Source organism: Aplysia californica, unplaced genomic scaffold, assembly GCF_000002075.1.
Source record: "Aplysia californica isolate F4 #8 unplaced genomic scaffold, AplCal3.0 scaffold00007, whole genome shotgun sequence".
Classification (NCBI taxonomy): domain Eukaryota; kingdom Metazoa; phylum Mollusca; class Gastropoda; order Aplysiida; family Aplysiidae; genus Aplysia; species Aplysia californica.
This window is the reverse complement of record NW_004797277.1, coordinates 2,691,279-2,709,841: the sequence shown is the minus strand read 5'-3', so window position 1 is coordinate 2,709,841 and position 18,563 is coordinate 2,691,279. Positions and strand designations below refer to the sequence as shown.

The 18,563-nt window shown below is 40.7% G+C and overlaps 2 protein-coding genes across 2 annotated transcripts in view; one reads left to right on the top strand and one right to left on the bottom strand.

Moving 5' to 3' along the window:
• The window catches only part of LOC101847076 (tubulinyl-Tyr carboxypeptidase 1), a 14,169-nt gene extending 7,573 nt beyond the window's left edge, over positions 1-6,596 (bottom strand). The window contains exons 1-6 of the mRNA XM_005089594.3: positions 6,390-6,596; positions 3,463-3,548; positions 2,112-2,311; positions 1,026-1,117; positions 822-878; positions 378-452 (exon numbers count right to left, since the gene is read on the bottom strand). Of these exons, the coding sequence (XP_005089651.1) occupies positions 378-452; positions 822-878; positions 1,026-1,117; positions 2,112-2,311; position 3,463 (425 nt within the window). The 5' untranslated portion in view covers positions 3,464-3,548; positions 6,390-6,596. The remainder of the gene's footprint in view (positions 1-377; positions 453-821; positions 879-1,025; positions 1,118-2,111; positions 2,312-3,462; positions 3,549-6,389) is intronic.
• A 227-nt stretch (positions 6,597-6,823) lies between these two features.
• Positions 6,824-16,031, top strand: LOC101846849 (ergosterol biosynthetic protein 28 homolog). Its single transcript, XM_005089593.3, has 4 exons — positions 6,824-7,181; positions 10,450-10,540; positions 13,601-13,719; positions 14,977-16,031. Exons 1-4 carry the CDS (start codon positions 7,040-7,042, stop codon positions 15,090-15,092), a joined length of 468 nt encoding a protein of 155 aa, XP_005089650.1. The 5' UTR covers positions 6,824-7,039; the 3' UTR covers positions 15,093-16,031.
• Positions 16,032-18,563: the final 2,532 nt, after the last annotated feature.

Genomic DNA, 18,563 nt, shown 5'->3' with positions numbered 1-18,563 from the left:
AAGAGAGAGAGAAACGCAGTGATGGAGCAAGCTCACCTAAGCCACGCCATTGCTAGCTCATGCAGCGGGTGAAGCGAGAGAGAGTTGCGGTGTGCTGCAGACTTTGATCTAGCCCTAAGCCTAGCTACACACACGCGTAATGTGTCATGCGCAAGTCTGCCACAAGGACAAAACCCCAATTCGTGGGTACTTGTGGAAGGGAAACTACCCATGAATAATTACAGCTGGATTAGTCCACAGATGCTTACTTCCCTTGCATTTTTGATTCAACAGGGATCTGATATAACAGGACTTTTTCTCACCATCCCTGTTATATCAGGTTTCCACTGTATATGGACAGAACACCGTGAAGATTAAAATTCATGCACAAAGGATACATTCCTAATATCACAGCTTCTAAACACTTGATGGGTAAAGCTTCTCGAATCATCTCCCTGGCACATTCCATTAACCTGAAGGGAAGTGAAAAAGAAAAGCGATAAACATCAGATCTAAAAAAAAGATTTAAAAAATCAACTCAGAACAGTTCAATGGAAGCCTGTGTATGTGAGAGAGGTGAAATTCACTCACAGCTAAGAAAAATGACCAATTTCTAGAACTTCTAACCTTTTACTCCAAATCTTCTACCCATTTTAAACTGAACTGCAAAATTGGAAAAATTAATATAATTAAAAGAAATGAAATATCCTATGGCGAGGTCTCAGACTTACTTTAAAAATCTTATTCTGATACCTCTCTCGTGCCACATCATTTAACAAATTTATTTTCATAAGGACAGAAAAAAAAAAGTTCCTTTCTTTTTTCAAAATCATTTTACTTACCCAGACACTGGTCGGTTTTTTCGTATTTCAAAAAACTGGGTCCCTGTGTGATTATATCTGTGCAGTCATCAAGGAACCCAATTATAGTCAAAACTGACAGAAAGAATTTTATTTAACTAAGCATTCTTCCTAAATATCCTTATGTTAATTCACAAGGTGAACAACGATGAACAAATCACATTCCCAGAATCAGGTAAAGGATACTGTAGTTCTTTCATGTAATCTTGAATCTTTTTTAACCTTTCTGGTATGGAAAGCGTTGGGCTAAAAGACAGTGGGGCTTGTGGTGCAGGTATCTGTCGAGTTTATAGTTCACAGATTAAGAGTTAAAATAGTTCACAGATTAAGAGTTAAAATAGTTCACAGATTAAGAGTTAAAATAGTTCACAGATTAAGAGTTGAAGGGTTGAAGACCCTGGAGAAAAAGTAACGGGATGAAGGAGACAGGGAGACAGCAGAACACCACGCAATCATTAGGATGCGGGAAATGGGAATAGAGAGGGGAGAAGGAAGAAAGGAACGATTATGTGGAAATGAAAGACGTCGCCATAATCAGACGGCCACCGGAACAATCAGTATGGATACCTTGCAGGCTTTGGTGCGGGGGGGAACTGAGCACTTATAGACCTGTCCGGTGTGCAATGACATTGTTGCTCAGGACAGGTGATACAGATTAAGAGTTGTTTATCTATTGAGATACTGCATAGGGTGAGTGGGCATGAAAATGCATGTGATTTAATATATATAGCTATCAGCAGAAAAGTGTGCAACAGTAATATTGGAAAGAAGTGGAAGCAGCAGACAATGGCATAACAATGAATCAAAGGTGTCATTTCAAGGATGTCCATTGGCAACATTGATACCACATTAATTTCTTAAAAAATTGTATAAGGATAACGATATAATGCTGCGCTCGACTAGTCATTTCAAATTCTATGCACTTGACCTATAGGCATAATGTAGAATTAAGAAGAAAGAAGATAAAGAAAATAAATATGTAACATGCATGCATTAGAGTAGGCCTAAGAGTGTACAAGTCCATGCACAACATTTCACCAGTGCTGGAGTAACACGCTCTTTGGTGGGGAGAAGTTTGGATGCCAGTTTAGCTGAGGGTCTACCAAAAAGTCTCTGGTTTAGCTGAAGGTTTACCATTAGACTGGTCTGACAATTTGCAGTATTAAAAATATTTCGTTGTTGTAGTTTGACAGGAGGGAGGGGGGGGGGGGGGTTGGGTGGCTGCTTTTTAAAGCTTTTTAAATTAATATTTTAATCTGTAGTCTTAATCACCTGAGGTAAATCCTTCCCATGGCGAACTTTACGGACCATGTCGTGGCCATTTGGGTGAATTTTGGCCACATGGTCCCACATGCGCTCCCACGTTTGTTCATCAATGGGGAAACCACTCTTGTTTACCCAGAATAGGACACCATTTTCTTCATGGGTCTCGTCCTTTTCCTTCAAACCTAGCACTTTTGCAGCAGATTTCACTGGGAAAAGAAATATAATTTACCAACAATTAAGATAAATTCTCAACAGAAAGATCCGCGTGACAAACATGTATCAAGACCCATGCATGTACTTTCCACAGCCATAATATGTACAGTATAACTTCTTTGCTTTTATCAAATATGAGGGAAAGAGGGGGAGAAAAGGAGGCAAAAGAAGCCAAGGACATCATACAAGTTTCAATCAAAGGATCAGGAGCCACATTTCAACATCAAAGGATTATGAAGTGAAAGTTCAAACTAATATTAATTCTAAAAATCAGTGGGATAACGAGTGTCAGGAGTACATCAAAATAAGCTGCAAAGTATGAGATACAGATTGATCTTTGATAATAAAAAGAAAAAAGAATTAAGTAAAAAAAACACATTTGTTTCAAAACTTTACTTAAACAAAATCTATACAGCACACAACTAAATTTTTGTTCATCACGAATTCAAAATTCACTAAGTATTTGAACCAAAAGGGCCAATTTATTATCCAGACCAATTTCTAAACCCAATTTATTTCTTTGTAGCGTCAAGAAAAGGAACTTAGACTACATTGCACACAAATAACTGTTTTAAATGATTTCAAACATCTAACTATTCTAACACCAGCACACAAGCATATATTGATGAATTTAATAATAATAATAATAATAATAGATAGCATTTGTATAGCGCATATCCCCGCTCAACAGCAGGCTCTATGCGCTTTATATACACTATATTATTACCCCAGCAGACCATAGAACACTCCGAAACATTCTCAGCTCCCCGGGAAGCATACAGTGCAAGCAGCTGATTAAGCGCTCAAACACTAACAAACTGACAAGATCTTTCACTGTCTATAGCTGGGTACCCATTCCCACCTGGGTGAAGTGAGGGAAATTCGTGTAAAGTGCCTTTCCGAAGGACACAACGTCGGGCCTCTGACGGGATTCGAACCCACGACCTTATGGTTGCGAGTCCGAGACTTGTAGCAAGAGACTATATATATATGCACCACAATATACACATCTCAAAATTCAAGAGAAAACATCAAATTGCCATATAATATTTTTTTTAATCCGCAAAACTATAATTGGATATATATATTTAAAACAGGAAAAATTTGTTGACACAACGGTATGATATTTTGTGTTTTCAATTACTTATATTCTCTGTGACTGCTGTAGTTGAGTTGTAAATGCTACATGGTATAGTTCTTTAACGTCTGGGAAGAAGGCCTTCTGCCAACCTGAGGAAAAGCAAATGAAAAGAGTAAACATGAACAAAGTAACAAAAACAGAAGTGGCGGGGCAATCTATACAGCTGTGTCACAACGCTGAGACAGTCAACTTGATCATTTGATGATTTAATGTTGCACCTTTTTTTCTTTAAAAAATGTTCCTTCCTTCCCTATACCTCAAAAGCACACACTGTGGTAGCAGTAATAGCACACATAATCTTACACAATCAACGATAGCTATAGTTTTTATTGGGAAGAAGCTCCGCAGAGGGCCGGCCGACCAATAACATATAAAAGAGGGAATAAAATGAGCGGGGTGTACCCTAACCCTAACCTCAACCTTAACCACTAACCCTAAACCCAATCCCTAAACCCTAACCCTTGTATAGTTGGCTTAGCGACTCAGTAGACCTTGGCCCTGTGCAGAACTCCTCCCTCTTATTGACACTGACCCTTGTGCAATGCAGTTTGGTGAATATATGACCGATCAAAACAATAACTTAAAAGACGTTGAGGAGCTACAGTTCAAAAGGAAAAGGCAAGGCAGTATGGTGGGTCTACTCTTAAGGCATTATATATGCAGCAAGCCTAATAAAAAATAAAATGACATAATTCATTACTTCGTATTTTCGTTATATGATAGATTTTATATACCCTCAATTATAAACCTTTTAAAGGAACCCTGTGATTAATGAAATGTGCCCTGAAATCTGAACGTTATTAATCTACCAGTGAATGTGCCCATTATCAACAATGGAAAATAGAAACATTTAAATACATTAATAATACTAAATAGCATTTGTACAGCGCATACCCCTGCTTGACAGCAAGTTCTATGCGTTTTACTCTATTATTTCCCCAGCAGACCACAGAACACTTAATTTTTAAACATTTAATTCATCCCCCTAAGCCGCTAGTCCATATGATGGATCATAATTATAAATTACAATGATTGTGCAAATTCATGTCGATGATCTTCGACGTGTTGGAAGTTTGTTTTTCCAGTTGCCATTTATTCACACTATTTCATTCACTTTTGCAATGCTAGTCAGTGTAAGTTAATTTTCCTTCATTTCGGTATTTTATTTTTATACCTAGTCCGTTCACGGCGACTCGAATCATCCACCATTGGCACAGAGGCTATATGTTCAGGGCGATCTGAATGTAGCTTGCAATTCAAGAATGATCTTGTTCACTTCATCCCCTCGCCTAATCTTGCTTTGTCTTTTTTATCACCCCCTCGCCACCCCACCTTTTCTCGCCTAGGTCTTCTTCCATACCTCTCCCTTGTTTCTTCTAATGATTTTTATTTTCAAATTGTCGAGCATTGCCGGATCCGCACACGGGAAGAGGATGGAAGTCGTGTTCGGCACGATGACTGAGTGCGGGCCTTGTCGACCCCGGCTGTTTTGCTAAGCTCGCCTTCGCCCTCGCCGTTACATTCAAACCACTGCTGCGTTAAATTTTTCAAGCGAGTATTCCTGTGCTTTTTCCTCAATCACTTTGAGCGACAGTAGCGTTTCAGTCGTTATCTGTGCCATTGCCCATGGTGGATGAATTCAGGGTTCCGTGAACATAGCCTGAAAACTAGATTCTACGTTTATGGCACCGTAGTAGGCCTACGTAGTCACTGCGCTATTTTATACATGTATGACATTTGATAATATATAAGGTAGCGTCAATTGTGACCGGATCATCCGGTCGGAACTGACACTGCGTCAATTGTTCGACCGGATCATCACACATACACGGCAATTTCTCCGGTTCTAGAAATCGTTTGGGATTGTACACTGGCATGTCATTAGTTTCACCTTTCCTCTGATTCGTTCCCGAGTTTCATTTATTTTCGTCCTCGAGTTTTCCCGTAACTATACTTAAAAGAGAGTCACTTCTGATTCCGAGCGGCCCAAAAATGACCCCTCGCGCGGAGGCCGATTTCCGGCCCAAGGCGCCGCGGGCGATTGGCATTGCTAGCCAAAGTCAACGGTAAGATTGAAGGATACTGGACCAGAGGATTAGGACTACTTTTGCCTATGTCTCAACAACCTCAGGAATTCATGATTTTCCCCAGTTTCTAATCTCTCTTAATGAAAAATCTCAGACCGGTAGCCTAGATCTATTCGTTAGCAGTTTGTCAGGGGGGAGACCCTCCTGAACCCCCCCTCCCCTAATCCTTCCTCCGCCCCCCCCCATTCTCGCGCAATAATACGAGTGGTCCGGTATTCTTCAATCTTCCCAAGTCAACTGGCGAGGCAAGCCCCGGAAGATGACAAAAAATAGATAATACGTCTTCTATATTTGGCCCAAAATGTGAAAACCGACTTTCACGAAAGAAGAGCAGCGTACGTCTTCGGCTATGTCTCCGGTCACAATTGACGCAGTGTCAGTTCCGACCGGATGATCCGGTCACAATTGACACTACCAAAATATAAGCCTATGCAAAATAACTAAATATCACCCTCATAGTGAGTTGCTGTTACTACTGACTGTTGTCGACCTAGCCCTCAAATTGAGCACCCCGTGTGGTACAGCGATGTGAAACTGACCCTGGCACGGATTGAGTTAATATCCTCTTTTTTCCGCTTATTTCTGGGTTTCCACTTTCCCAAAAAGTAGATCTAATCTAGATTCTAGATCTAGATATGGATATAGATCTAGATCTAGATCTAGTAAAAGTAACACTATCACTACTAAGTCACTATATCTAGATCTAGATCTAGATCTAGATCTAGTAACAGCCAACGGCGAACTAGATCTACAGTCTAGATCTAGATTATCTAGATCTAGGTCTACTCTAAACTCTAGACTTAGACTACAATACAACAGACAACACAGCCACCGCGCCCGCACCTCGATTTACTAATTTTGAGAATGCAGACAGCACATTCTCTATCTATTATCTGGGCTTTCCATGAGAACAAGAGATCCCTGTGCTGAACATCAATTCTAAACCTAAACAAAGGGTAGGCCTAGATCGCTGGCTACTCGGCAAGTCGCGGTTTACACTGGCCTCTCGGTCCTTGGAAGGCCTGCAAAGTGCAAAGATTGTTTACTTGGTTGCCGCCTGCCGGAAAAGAGAATTATTCAACTATTTTGCGGCTATGATAAAACTTCATAAGTTGATAGTTTTGCTGTTTTTTAATGAGTTTGCAGCAATTTTTTGTTTAGTGTTGATTGGACTAAGCTAAAGATGCCATTTACGATGTTATTAAATCATAATAATGTTGCTGTAAGTTAGTTGTGTGTTACCGAGTAACATGGTACAATTATTTGCGACAGCTACAAATAGTGTGAAGTGGACACTGGACGAGAAAACGAAAGTAGGCCTAGGCCCCGGCCCACATTTCACATTAGATCTAGATCTATATCTAGATTCTATCTAGTCTAGTCAGTGTCAGTTTCAAGTTTCGAGTGCGGAGCTTCCGAAAGCCCTTCTCATACTTTGAGCTTTTTATTCTCTTGTATATCTAGAATCTACTGCTATTTTAGAGTGTGTGAAGATGACTGGTACACTGAAGTTTGTGAACATTTTGCGCATCTGGATAGGTTTTGTTGCTGTTATGGCAATAGGAAATACCGTGCAATGCTTCATAAGTAATACGTATTTGTACGATAGACTGTACACGATCAACAAGAATAATGGTGAGTGAAGCGTTGAGTGAGTCTCAAGCGTTGAAAATTATTTTGGACGAAGGCTACTGTTGGAGAAACAGCACAGGATGTTGCAGGCATTGCACAACTGGCTTTTTATGATAAATTTAGGGGATAGATATCTAGATTAATACTTGACTTTACCCGAATTTTCCCCACTTCACCGTTGTGAAAATGGGTACCCAGCTATAGATCTAGATCTAGACAATGAAAGATCTCATCAGTTTGTTAGTGTTTGAGTGCCTAACCAGCTGCTTGCACTGTATGCTTCCCGGGAAGCTGAGAATATTTCTGGGCCGTCATTATTCGGACTCGAGTCCGAATAACATTTTTTCATATTCGGACTCGAGTCAGAATAAAAAAAATTTCATATTCGAACTTGAGTCCGAATATGAAAAAATGTTATTCGGATACGGTCCGGGAAAAAGGAAGTGTCTTCGGTCTATAGTATATATCTAACGTTCAGTGCTTCCAATTTTCCGCCATTTTTTAGTTTCCCCCACCCTTTATCTGCCGATCCGATGCCCGCCCCCTCATTGATACGCCCCCCCCACCCCCCATGTTTCCCACTTTCTTGTTGTAGAAAAAGGTAAAATTGAAGATTAGCAGATCACCTGGCACCTGCATATTATGAGCTGTGTAAAAAAGAAGACCAATTCGTTCAAATACACAAGCCTGTGTCATCTCGATTGTTTTACCAAGAATAAGTTGTGTTGCTGTGTAGAGCCGAGCATACGGCAACTTTTGATTCCATAGACCAGCGCACAATTCATTACGTAGATCTACGTCAAGACCAGCTTATTATTGTAATAATGATCAGTTGCCGGGGGGGGGGGGGGGGAGAGACTGACGCGTATGCAACGTTCAACGCCCGGACCGATAGTGCCCCCCCCCTCCCCAACACGCACACACAGCTACACGTGTGCAGGCCGCCCATCCGACCCCGACACATGCTAACGAGCCATCTTTAATTGCTTCTGATGACCTCTTGACAAATAAACATTTATTAGAAGTGCTATAACTTTTCAGGCTGGCCTCAAATTCATCATAGATAAAAACTCGGCTCCTGCACAATTTAGCACCATTTTGCCCGAAGTGATCCCGGTCTCTACCCAGCCTGAGGCGAGTCACGAGTGAGGCAGGACAGGAAGCCAGAGTCACGAGTCACAGGAAGTCGGCAGTGATGTCATGCTGGACAAGAATCAGAGTCCAAATAAAATTTTTTCATATTCGGACTCGAGTCCGAATAGTCACTTCGATGTTTCTGAGTGTTCTATGGTCTGCTGGGGTAATAATATAAGCTTTGTGTAAAGCGCATAGAGCTTGCATTCGAGTGGGGACATGGGCTATACAAATGCTATATTATAAATATTATTATAGGTCTAGAATCTAGATGTAGACTAGATCTGAATCCGGTTTTGTTTGGCCTCAACGATAACTATGGAGTGTGGATATGGCTTCACCGACGATTACTTCTGGTGCTTTAAATGATTACTTTTCAAAGATCATGTGATGTTTGATGCTCAGCAAGCAAGACATCAAACCTAATTTTTGCAAAACCTCAAATTATGGTTAAAAAATTCGGTTGATTTATATTATAGAAACACTCCCATCTCATTATAAATGGTATTATTTTGTAGGAGGAATAAAAGCAGAATCATTTCCCTAGACATCGGGCAGTCGTGGCTACAGTGGAACTCGGATTCAACGAAAGGAGGCGGATTCTCCATTTTTTTTCTTCTTTAAGATCAATAAAGATAACTGGATTCAATGAACACTTAAATCAGCAAGCTCAGATTCTGCACAGCTCATAATATGCAAGCATTTCAGGCACCACTTGTTACTTCTCTTTATACATCACTGCTCAGTGCCTGTAATTATCTATACAAAACCACATGTTTGAACGAACACTCTGATTCAACGAGATTTTAGGTCAGGCCCGACGACCTCGTTGAATCTGAGTTCCACTGCTATTTAACAGAGGACAGCATAGAAACCTGTTATAGCGCCAGCTCTGCTTTACCGCCAACTTTATGCTCATCCCATGGTTGGTGGTATAACGAGTTTTCGCTGCATGAAATGCAATTATATGGTGATCATAAAATATGTTTTCTGAGTAGACCTTTACAGTAGGTCTTGAGGTTAAATGGTGTGAAGAAAAAGTGAAGAACAGTAAGTCATAGTAAGTCATTTTTGTAGAGTATGGAAACCTATTTCAAAAGTATGATAATATTTTTCCTATGTCATGTGTTGTCACAAAAAAATTACCATCTCATTTGGAATGATTTTCTTGACTTCAGCAGAGTTGTAGATTTAATGTATGTTGATATCAATGTGTATGAAATCTTAATTTATTTTGTAAAGGTTTCCCTGCAGGATCATATTTGAGAAAGTTTTATACTACCATCCAAAGGCAGAATGACGTAGCTGCATTTTTCATGATTTTGAGAAAAATGCTAAATGCTCTTTTAATGCTACTTATTGGGATCAATTGCTTTCAAGTTACTCACCATTTTGAAAAAAACCCCTACTATTTTGGATGTAAGTAAATGTGAGGCAGCGTGGTGGAATCAGGCTCTCATCAATTTTTGGGCATTTAGAGTTATTGGTATCATCTTAAAGCTTGTTCCCTTGTCTGTATTTGTATGAAAAAAATATCCATTTATCTTGAATACAAGTCGAGACATTTGCGAAAGGAGGTGGGGGTCACTTGTTTTCAGAGGTAAAATTAGTGAGAAAACGGCCGCCAAAGATTAGTTATTTCCTTAGCTTAAGAGTCAGTGGTAACTGAAAATTTACATTTTTTATGCCTTTAATCGACGTTTTTCAGAAAAATCCGCACAGAAATTAATAGTTCTTTAATTGGGCATGAAAGGTGTTGAGCCAAAAAACAAAAATTATATAAAAATTCACAAACCTGTGGAAAAATGCAAGTTTCTTCACTTTGGTTATTTTGACGAGAGTCTGATTCCACCACGCTGTCTCACAAATTGTCCTGCCATTGACACAAGAAGGAATAATATGGATGAGACTAGTGTTACTAACCAACAAATCAAAAAATGAAATTCAGTTTCATCTGCTTTGGGATGGCAGTTTACATTCCCTGTGTCACTTCTTTTGGGATCTGTCTGTTAGATTCTAGATTCTAGTAGGTCTACTGAGGTGTCTGGTTCTTACTTAAAGTTTTGTTTTACCATGAATCTAAGAAAACAAGGCTTTGAATTTAACAGTCTTGTTTGTTGCTTATTTTTTCGCTCAGTGTCTGGATTGACAGCACGTCTGTTCGGTGTGTGGACTCTGTTGGCTGGAGGTTTACGTCTACTGTGTGCTTTACACATTGAAAACAGAGTGTATGTATGACGGCTCCCTCCCCCCGCCCCCTCCATACCAAGTTTTCTCACTTGACTGTAGAGTGGCATTAGGCCTTAGCATTTTATTTACATCCTAATGTCATTTATGTGCTCCATTGTGTGCACAGAGATGGCTTGACATAGAAAAGTTCAGCATCATATATGTTCTCCTTAAGCCTTGTAGCTTTATTTGAAGAGAGATGTGATGTGTGGGTGGTAGGCCTTTTTCTAGTGTGGATCCAGGAGATATTTTGTTCTTTGTGGGTGGGAGGGGGGGGGGGGGGGGGAAATGAGTGGTGGGGCTTTTTGTGAGGGGAGCTAGGGAGGGTTGGACAGACCTAAAGTTAAGGAGGGGGGGGGGTGGGGGGAATTGAGTTCTTGCACCTGGATACAGAGATACACTGCAGCAGGGACAGGACAAGCCATCCGATACGAAATATGAGTGATGAAAGGCTTTCCCATGGTTTGCTGTGTGCTGCATTGTACAAATTAGCTATCAATGACAAATATACATGTACTGCTTCACTCTGTGATATTCAGTAACCGCTATTCTGTGTTGAGGTCTGCATGTTTATCGTGGTTTGTTTTTCCGGAGAGAAATTAATTTGTAGGATTGTTTACACTTACATGGTACAAACTTGGCCAGTGAAAGACTTTTTGAAAGGCTGCTTTGCATCCCGTATTGTTGTCTGATCAGGAGCTGGAATATCAGGTGGTAAAATGAATAAGGGAAATGTGGGAGAAAGTACAGAGACTGAGGAGCACATCAGACTTCTAACTGATAGAATGAAATGCCTTATATCTTCCCTATACTATACATGTATCATGTGTGACCTTCTTGGGAATAATTGAGCTTAAAAGCTCGAACAGTTTTATACATATAATAATAACGCTCTTTTCATGAGCCATGCATTATGATGTTAGATTACAGTTACAGTGGAAAACATATATAACAGGCCCGGTAATAACAGGGATCCGGTAATAACAGGGATTTTTTAAATCCCCGTTTTTTCCTACTCTTTGTCTCTATTAAAAGTTATAGGCAATAACAGGGCCTCATCGGAGCCTAACCGGTTATAGCAGGGACAAAGGCTCGTTAACAATTTGTAGAGAGAGAGAGAGAGAGAGTAACGCAGCGATGGAGCAAGCCCATGCAAGCCATGCCACTGCAAGCACACGCAGCGTGTGAAGCGAGAGAGGGCTGCTGTGTGCTGCAGACCTCGATCTAGCCCGAAACCTAGCAACACATGCGCGTAATGTGTCACCAGCAATGTCAAGCGCTAGAGAAAATGCCTTTCAACTGACAAAAAATACGAAATAATCTAGGCTGTTGACAAAAAGCAAGCTCGACTGGCAGAGGTTTGTCGTCAGTTTGACTTTCCACAAGGGTCGATTCACACCATTATCAAGGATAGAGAGAAAATAGTGGAAGCATACTCCAATGGGAAGTTTGCTGTGGATCGAAAGAAGATGAGACTACCCGATGCAGATGCTGTGGACCAAGCTCTTCTGATGTGGTTTAAGGAGGCAAGGAGAAAATTGGTGCCAAAACCTCTGTTCGTGGGTACTTGTGGCAAGGGAAACTACCCATGAATAAGTACAGTTGGATTAGTCCACAAATGTTTACTTTTCTTGCATTTCTGATTTAACAGAGATCGGATATAACAGGACATTTTCTCTACTCCCACCATCCCTGTTATATCAGGTTTCCACTGTACCATGGTCATGAATAACAGTTCCAAGGAACTGAGAAAGAGAAACTGACTAGATTATGTATTCTGTGATTCTGTATATCTGTTCTGTGTCCTTATTTATCTCATATGGACAAAGCAAGAATGGGCAAAAGTCAACTTGACTCAACAGAATAAAACACAAAATAGGTCTTTTCCAAGGGAGGAATGGCTTGAGTAAAAAGGTAAGAAAAACAGATCCATTACCTCACAAATTTCATTTCTCATATACAGTCGAACCTGCCCTGACGGCCACCTCTATAAGATGGCCACCTGTACAAACGGCCACTTTCCATTTCCCCCCTTGCGTTTTTTCTATATAATTTAACTGTGTAAAACGGGCACCTGTCCAACGCGGCCGCGGCCACCATAATTTAACACACAACCCCTATCATACTAAGCAATAATACCTGTCTAAGACGGTCACCTTAGTGACTCCATTACGTTTTGTCATAAATTGTGCATTGGCCCCTGGCGTTGTGGGCGAGCTGTCAAAATTCAATCACCTGTCGTTGTTGTTAGGTAGTCCCTCCAACCGATCATGTTGCGTAGGCCCCTCCCAATGTTGACCAATAGCTACCAATTTTCAGCTGCTGGTGAGGTAAGCGTGTGATCCCTCATAACCCATAAGCCCCGCCCAGAACTCATACACAAATCTTGAGATGAGTGGTTACTGTTTACCCAGTCTGTAACAAAGTAACAAAGAACGTCAACATGGACTTGTTACAGAAGCGTCACTCGTTCTCCGAGTGGTGGCGACCCATGTTTTTGTTTTAACATGGCACTCAGTCTTCCTTGTCTGATACATTTCGTTTTATTGTCACCCTTGTGCAAAATCAGCAACAAAATAAAATTTACAAACGAAATACAAACTAACAACAACAACACCAACAAAGACAACATAATGGGGCTACTTTCGATAGGGGCCTCAGATCTGAATGGGTTTTTTTTTTCTTGATCAGTCCTGCCTAAGACGGCCACCTGTCTTATACGGCCACTTTCCTCCTTGACAATGGGTGGCCGTCTTACACAGGTTTAACTGTATATTCATAGAGAATAAGCCCCAAGGCTCAGTTTGCTCCACTGGAATCCAGTTTTCCCTCATTATTCCCAAAGAAAAAATTGTTTTCCTTATTAGCATCAACTACAGCAAAACTACTTATTTTTGGAAACAGATGGGAGGTTTGGATTTTGAGCGTGTTTTTCACTGTATGTAGTACGGTAGTCTATTTTGTGAACTCAGTATGTACTTGCTTTATATCTATAGACTCAAATGTAGAACAAGGACAAATCAATCTAACACAATTGTCTAATCTATGCTGTATTTCAGGCTGTATCACACCACACTGTTTTCCTTTTTCCTGGCGCAGCTTCACTTTCTCTCTGAAGTGTTTGTCTACAAGACAGCAGCATTCACTGCTGGCATCATAGCACCGGTGATTGTTTCAAGTAAGAAGCTATGTTTATACTATATCGTTTAATGGGTTATTGGCATTGAGATTTTGTTGTTTTTCTCTTACTCTTAGACTATTCATCTTTGTGTCGTGGGGAATATTGCTCCTATTATTACATTATAATAGAAACTTTACCTGTCTGTAGGACAAGTCTTACTGTCCTTTTTTCACATTGTCATGAAGGCATTTCCTACTTCCCTTCGTTAACAGGAGGCTTGCAGTCTTCGCCTTCTTCGTCCCCATAACTTGCAAATCTTAGTAAATAAGTGAAATTTGCTGCCTTTTTTAAAGTGACTTGGGTGTTTACATTTTGCAAGAGCATGCTTTCGTCTGCAAGGTTATTTCCCAGTTAATCGATCGCTTGCTAGCCTTGCAGTAAAGTACTAATATTAACAAATTTGGTACCAGTATGCCCATTTTTTAACTCTTTAATTCCAATCCATGCTATAGTTGCTGTGTAAATCTCCATACAGAAGAATTAGAGCTAGATGATTAGTGTGACGTACATGTTACTTCTTATACTTATATAGGCAACCCTGTGGCTCAAAGCTAGAAATTACATATTTTCATTATGTAACATGTGCTGGGTGCTCAAAGAAGAGGTCAAGTCCCCTTTATCTTTTCCTCCGTTATTTTATCTTTAAATTACTTTTCCTCCATATTTTTTTCACTGTTTTTGCTTTGTGTTTCAGATGTATAAAATTTTGCTGTTTCTAGATGGCATTGTTGAGCAATTATTTTTTCTCTTCTGTTCTTCCCGAAGTCGTTTCTCTCTGCATTCGTTTTACAATTGTGTTGGTTCATCCCTTTTCCCATAAAAGGGTTTTGCCTTAAATCAAGCCGCATAGGTGTGTTTCGCTGAAAAATAAAGAAAGAGAGAAAAGACGGCTTTCGTATTCGTCCCCTGTAAAAATTTGATGTTTTGCTCTTAAAATTTTTTAAAAAATTCTTTATTTTATATTCAGAGGGTGCAGTGGCGGAGCGTTTAGTACGTTCGTCTCCGAAGTTGAAAGTCCGGGTTCGAGCCTCGGTTCGGACAAGGATTCTTTTTCCCCACTCCTGCCCACCCAGCAGTAATGGGTACCTGACTTCGAGTTGGGGAAATAAAGGCGGGGTGGAAAGGAACTGGCCGCCCTAGCACAATATGCCAAAGGCCCAGGAATTTGTCTCATTAACAAGGCAATCCCCAATGTCTGGATTGGATGCGGGAACAATTTTACTTTTAACTTTAAATACCCTGTTCTTTTCCCAGGTGTGTCGATTCTGCTGATGCTGATAGGCTATTGGTTCGTCGAATGGAACGACCCACGTGCTGGGTACACTGATGAAAACGAGCAGATACTCAAGGGCTCCAAAAAGTCCAAATAGATTTAATACCTCTATAAAAAAAGTTTGCTCATTTTTGTGCCATTAACAAGATTCTGTTGTGTGTTGTGAGTATAAATATATAATTGGATTGTATTGATGGTTTACCAAAAATTGTGTGCATGATTTGGAATGTGTAAGCTGCGTTTATTAAATTCTTATCTTATGAAAATGATGACAACCTGTCTGTATGTTTTCACTATCTTTCTATCTTCTTTTGAGAGAAATAAACTCTCGAGTTACTGGTGTGTGTGAACCCACGGATGGCTGAAGGGCACCACTGGTAGGTCCTACTTCTTTATCTTCTCTCTGTTGTTTCTGTCTGTCTGTCTGTCTGTCTGACTTTTACCCAACACTAAATGACCATCTATTGTCACAAATATTGTGTTGATGTGCTAATCTTTACTCAAGCAATGTGTGTGAATCGCGACTGGGTTAGCTCATTGAGCATTGTTTCACTTGTTAGAATGTGATCATAATACTATTCAACTCAAATCACGTGTCATAGTATGGGGGGGGGGCATTGCCGTGGTTTGGTCCTTGAGCTGTGACTGAAAATTGGCATCCAAATTTGTAAACCTTAGTCCTTCTTTTGAATAAATAATAACATGACCATTTTGGACAGCCGTGTGACTTGGATGATCTTTCTGAACATGCACTGTTCGTTATTGGTAAACAGAAAAGTTCTTTTATTATATTAACCATGATTTGACAAATGAAGAGGGTTGTTTCCTCACTGGTAGAGCATACCTCAGACTACCGGTACACACATTCTCTAATTTTCTAAAAATGTGTGCTTGGCATGAGATCTTGAGAATTGTTTTTAAAGAAATGTGTAACATTGATTTGTAAACATGTTCATGAGTACCATTTATAAATGGGTCTGAAGCCCAGTGGCTCACTTATTTCACTTGAATTGTAAATAAACACAACCTAAACAGATTCTGTGTTTTGGTATAGTTGCTGTGGGCTCATTTTGTGATGTCACAAAGACTAAATATAATAATTATCTGATGTTGTTCTTTAAATCTCAACTAGATCTATAGCTTGTTCTCTTCCGTCTGTCTGCACTAAAAAAAAAGTTATAGCTCATTTATTAATTTACCAATGCCCTTGAAACTTAGCATGGCACTTCTGCAGGCCACCGACCAATTAAAATTTTTTTTCTCCTAAATTCTTGATCCGGTGTAATAAAAAAAGTTTTTCTCCTTGGGCCCTTTTAAAAACCGCTCTTTGGATGCATACACAGGATCACGAAAATAAATGCTTCTTTGCCTACAAATACAAATTGCTCATCTTTAGACATCGACACCACCCTGCACCTCATTTCAGTGCAAGCTTGAAGATTTAATCCCGCTATCTTGACGTTTCCGCGTGAGTCTCGAAAATTACTCACCCTTTGATCCGGTCTCTTGAATCGCGCTTGTCGGGTTCTCCTCAGGCGAAAGTTAAAGTGTGTTGTTGCGGAAAATAGATTCTATATCATCTTTTTTTATGTCTTCATGTTAGGTGTGTGCTGTAAATCCCTCCAAAGTTTTTTTTACCTGTTTAGGCTTATGTGCCTATATCAAAGAAAACGTCTTTGAACCTTAGTTTGCAGTGGCCTTTCTGAATGGGCTTTTAGTTTCTGTTTGTCATCCATCTTTTCAACTTTGTTTTAGACCCTTTGCAAAGATCTAGGAAGATTAATTAAACAGAGCGATTTCATAAATTTATCTTATTTTTACTGCGGCCAGACGAAAGTGAACAAGCTATATATATGCGTATAGTGCGTGGTCGGCTCTCCTGTTGGTCTGCTTCTGCTTTATATTGGAAGTGTTGTGACGATGTGGCTGCTGTTGTATTGCTTTGTCACCTTCAACTGTTCTCTTGAAGAGCGCCAGAGGAGGGAGAGGAAGAAAAATGAGGGTGCGCACAGAAGGTTTGTGTCAGTGTGTGTGGGCGGGGGTAGTTTTGTAAAAGTTTTACAGCGCTCGCAACTGCATAAGGTCATTTTATGAGCGCACGAATCACAAGTTGGTAACATCCACAACAGTTCGCAGCACGGCTTGGTTTTGATCAATGGTTGGGGGGGGGGGGGGGGGATTTGTGAATGTAATAAGTACTGTACATGTAGGCCTACTGTTTTTAGAACCTGACGAGATTCCTCCCCACATTGTTGTCAATAGAAAAAGGTGTTTCTTTTTAAAAAAACACTTGTATGTTTCTCGTATCTGGGAAGCGCAGCTGTGATAGACACGAACTCTCATCAGATGTGGGAGTTCACAGCAGAATACGAGCAGCCGCGGCAAAAGTGTGTAGAGCTGTCGACAAGAAACTCAGACTGGCCACAAAGATCAACAGTAACAACACAGCTGTTCTTCCTTCCAGTGGTTTTATATCGCACTGGATGCATGACCCTGAATCATGAATGCAGTCCACTCAAAAAGCTCACAGGAATACTGTTCCGTCACCTAAGACAGCTGCTTGGAATTAGATGAGAGAAGGTACATTGTAACGAACATAGTAATAGAAGTTCTGTAACGAGCTAGGGCTGAAAACGTAAGTCATGGTACCCCGGTACACGTTATGGCCTCGCTGATGAGATGACCAGCGTCTGTGACGTAGCGGTTGGTGCTCTGCTGTCGCACTCGTGAGACCTGAGTTCGTCCATTCCCAAGTCGGGAGAACATTTAAATTGAGTATCTCTCTGTCTTTTTGCTGGGATGTTGAAGCTCTCTCGCAGCCTGGGTTGGCCCTGACAAGGTGGGTCGGAGGCCTGCCTCTTCATCATCAATGCCTTTCACCCCTGGCAGGGTATAGGCCACATACAAGCTCCTTCCATTTATCTCTGTCCTGAGCCATCCTTCCAAGCTCGTTCCAAGTGAGCTTCATTTCTCTCATGTCCCTTTCCACGCATCTCCTCCATGTTTCCCGTGGCCTACCCCTGCCTCGTGCTCCCTGTGGGTTCCACTGCAGTGACTGTCTTGTGATGTTTCCGCTGGGCTTTCTTAAGGTGTGTCCCATCCATCGCCACTTTCTTAGTCCTATTTCTACTTCTATATCCTTTTGTCCTGTCCTTTCCCACAGCTCTTCATTTCTTATTCTTTCCTGCCACTTAATTCTTAAAATACTCCTCATACATCTGTTGATGAAAGTCTGGACCTTATTCAGTACTGTCTTCGTTGTCTTCCAAGTTTCGCAGCCGTAGAGGAGCACAGACTTGACGTTGGAGTTAAAAAGTCGAATCTTGGTGCGCAGTGAGATGTTGCTTGCTTTCCAGACTTTTGATAATTGCTTGAAGGCTGACCTTGCCTTGGCGGTTCTTGCTTTAACATCTGCCTCGGTTCCACCTTTACCATCGATGACACTTCCAAGGTAGGTAAAGGAGTCCACTTCTTCAAGGGGAGTGTCTTCCACTGTCACAGCAAGGTTTGAAACTTTTCCTAGCTTCACTACTTTTGACTTGCCTGGATGTATACGTAGGCCAACACT